The 2,378-nt window shown below is 58.5% G+C and overlaps 1 protein-coding gene across 1 annotated transcript in view; it reads left to right on the top strand.

Annotated features, from left to right (window-relative positions):
* Positions 1 to 1,994, top strand: part of GJB6 (gap junction protein beta 6) — a 7,306-nt gene extending 5,312 nt beyond the window's left edge. Inside the window, exon 2 of the mRNA XM_011360217.2 lies at positions 1,175 to 1,994. Coding sequence (XP_011358519.1) covers positions 1,190 to 1,975 — 786 coding nt within the window. The 5' untranslated portion in view covers positions 1,175 to 1,189 and the 3' untranslated portion in view covers positions 1,976 to 1,994. The remainder of the gene's footprint in view (positions 1 to 1,174) is intronic.
* Positions 1,995 to 2,378: the final 384 nt, after the last annotated feature.

Here is a 2,378-nt window from a genome sequence, read left to right as displayed (position 1 = left end):
AGATGCCCCAGGGCACCTGGAACCGTCATCGGACACTAAGACGCCACGTCTGTGCCACCGCCACCGTCACGGTGACGGCCAGCAAGCTCGTGGCAGGTGACGCGGGCCAGCCTGGGGAGGAGCCTGACCCAGTGTGCCCCACCTGCATTCGAGAAAGTCTGAGATGGGTGACGAAAGGCTTCGGTGATTCCCTCTTCCCCGAAGAGGGCGTGGGCGGGTTATCTGAGGGAGGGTCTTCCACTTCCAGAAGATTCTCACGGCCTCCATTACTCATTATTTTTTAAGAGAATGCTGACCGGCCCTTCAGCCTGTGGCAGCGTGGAAGGCATCTGTGTGGGTGCGGATGGTTCCATAGGGTCAAGGAGCCCTCTCCGTGGGTGTCAATCAGGCAGGGAGCCAACTGGGAGGAGGCTCCGCCGTACAGTGGGTCCTTCGTCACTCGGTGCGGTGGCACCTGCCGGGGAGGGAAGTCGCTGGGTGCGGTGGCACCTGCCGGGGAGGGAAGTCCCTGGGTGCGGTGGCACCTCCCGAGGAGGGAAGGCCACCACCGGTGGCCGCAGTGGACAAGTGAGCACTTTTAGATGTAAGCTGCGATTCTATGTGGGAAGCGCATCTTCCCACAGGTATGGTGTCAAGTTCCCTAAGAGCCCAGGATTACGGCAAATGACGTTATTTAAGCTAGAAATAAATACAAGTATATTGTGTAAAGTAAACCAGTAAGTATCTGGTTTCATGTTTTCCCTGCTTACTCTGCTGGGTCAGCCAGATTATGTCGTTCCGATGAATGACCTTTCTTCCCGGATGAGCCATTTAACGGCTGAAACCTGCTGGGGACCCTGGGAGCTCCCTGGGCGAAGCGCGGTCAGTGTGACCTGTGGTTCCGCAGTGACCGCACGGGACCTGGAGGAGTTTGGGTGACCCGCGTGCCTGCATCTGTGTCAAGCAGGCACCTGATGCCCAGTCTGCATTCAGTGGAGTCGAGGTGATCTGAAGGCCCCCCAAAAGTTATCTCTGGTCCAAAACCTTAGCACGTCTTTGAACACTGCCTCTCGGCAGTGTAGGGGCTGAAGTCGTCAACTGTCACAGCACACCTTCAGGCGTGCAACACGTCCGCCGTTTTACAAATTCAGAGGCCCTTCCCATTAATCCCCTTTGCCAATCTTTGTCTGTTCAGGCATAAACCAGCACCATGGACTGGGGGACCCTGCACGCCTTCCTCGGGGGCGTGAACAAGCACTCCACCAGCATCGGGAAGGTGTGGATCACCGTCCTCTTCATCTTCCGCGTCATGATCCTCGTGGTGGCCGCGAAGGAGGTGTGGGGTGACGAGCAGGAAGACTTCGTGTGCAACACGCTGCAGCCGGGCTGCAAGAACGTCTGCTACGACCACTTCTTCCCGGTGTCCCACATCCGGCTCTGGGCGCTGCAGCTCATCTTCGTGTCCACGCCCGCCCTGCTGGTGGCCATGCACGTGGCCTACCACAGGCAGGAGGCGGCCCGCAGGTTTCGGCGAGGAGAGAAGAGAAATGAGTTCAAGGACCTGGAGGACATTAAGAGGCAGAAGGTCCGCATCGAGGGTGCCCTGTGGTGGACCTACACCAGCAGCATCTTCTTCCGGATCGTCTTCGAGGCCGCCTTCATGTACGTCTTCTACTTCCTGTACAACGGGTACCACCTGCCCTGGGTGCTCAAGTGCGGGATCGACCCCTGCCCCAACCTCGTGGACTGCTTCATCTCCAGGCCCACGGAGAAGACCGTCTTCACCATCTTTATGATCTCCGCGTCCGTGATCTGCGTGCTGCTGAACGTGGCCGAGCTGTGCTACCTGCTGCTGAGGGTGTGTTTCCACAAGTCCAGGCGCGCACAGAGGCAGCGGGACCACCCCAACCACGCCCTCACGGAGCGCAAGCAGAACGAAGTGAACGAGCTCATCTCCGACAGCGGCCCAAACGCGGTCCCCGGTTTTCCGAGTTAGACGCTTCGGGGCGCGGCGAGCCAGGGCAGGGCAAACCCGTCTCCCCCGGAGGGGCCGACGCGGACCCCGTCCACGCGCCGGGGACCGCGTCCTCGCCGGGGCTTTCCTAATGCTTAAGATGCTCGAGTCCACGTCTGCAGAACGACTGTGCCGCCACCGCGCGACGGAGCACGTGCGTGGCCCCGCTCCGGACGCGGGCGGACGACTGTGCCTTGGTGGCACTGTCACACGTCTGTTTTAAGCGGATCGTCTGACGTGGGGGCATCTCGTGAACGCTTAAGGGTGTAGCCGTTGTCGATAAAGAACGGTTATCTAGAAACGGATACTTGTATTCGTAAAAGGTATTTTTGTAGGATTGGATGTTTTAGTTCTGACTTTGCATTTATAGAAAATATTTTTATAA

This window comes from Pteropus vampyrus, unplaced genomic scaffold (assembly GCF_000151845.1).
Source record: "Pteropus vampyrus isolate Shadow unplaced genomic scaffold, Pvam_2.0 Scaffold52, whole genome shotgun sequence".
Taxonomy (NCBI): domain Eukaryota; kingdom Metazoa; phylum Chordata; class Mammalia; order Chiroptera; family Pteropodidae; genus Pteropus; species Pteropus vampyrus.
This window is presented reverse-complemented; position numbering and strand designations above follow the sequence as displayed.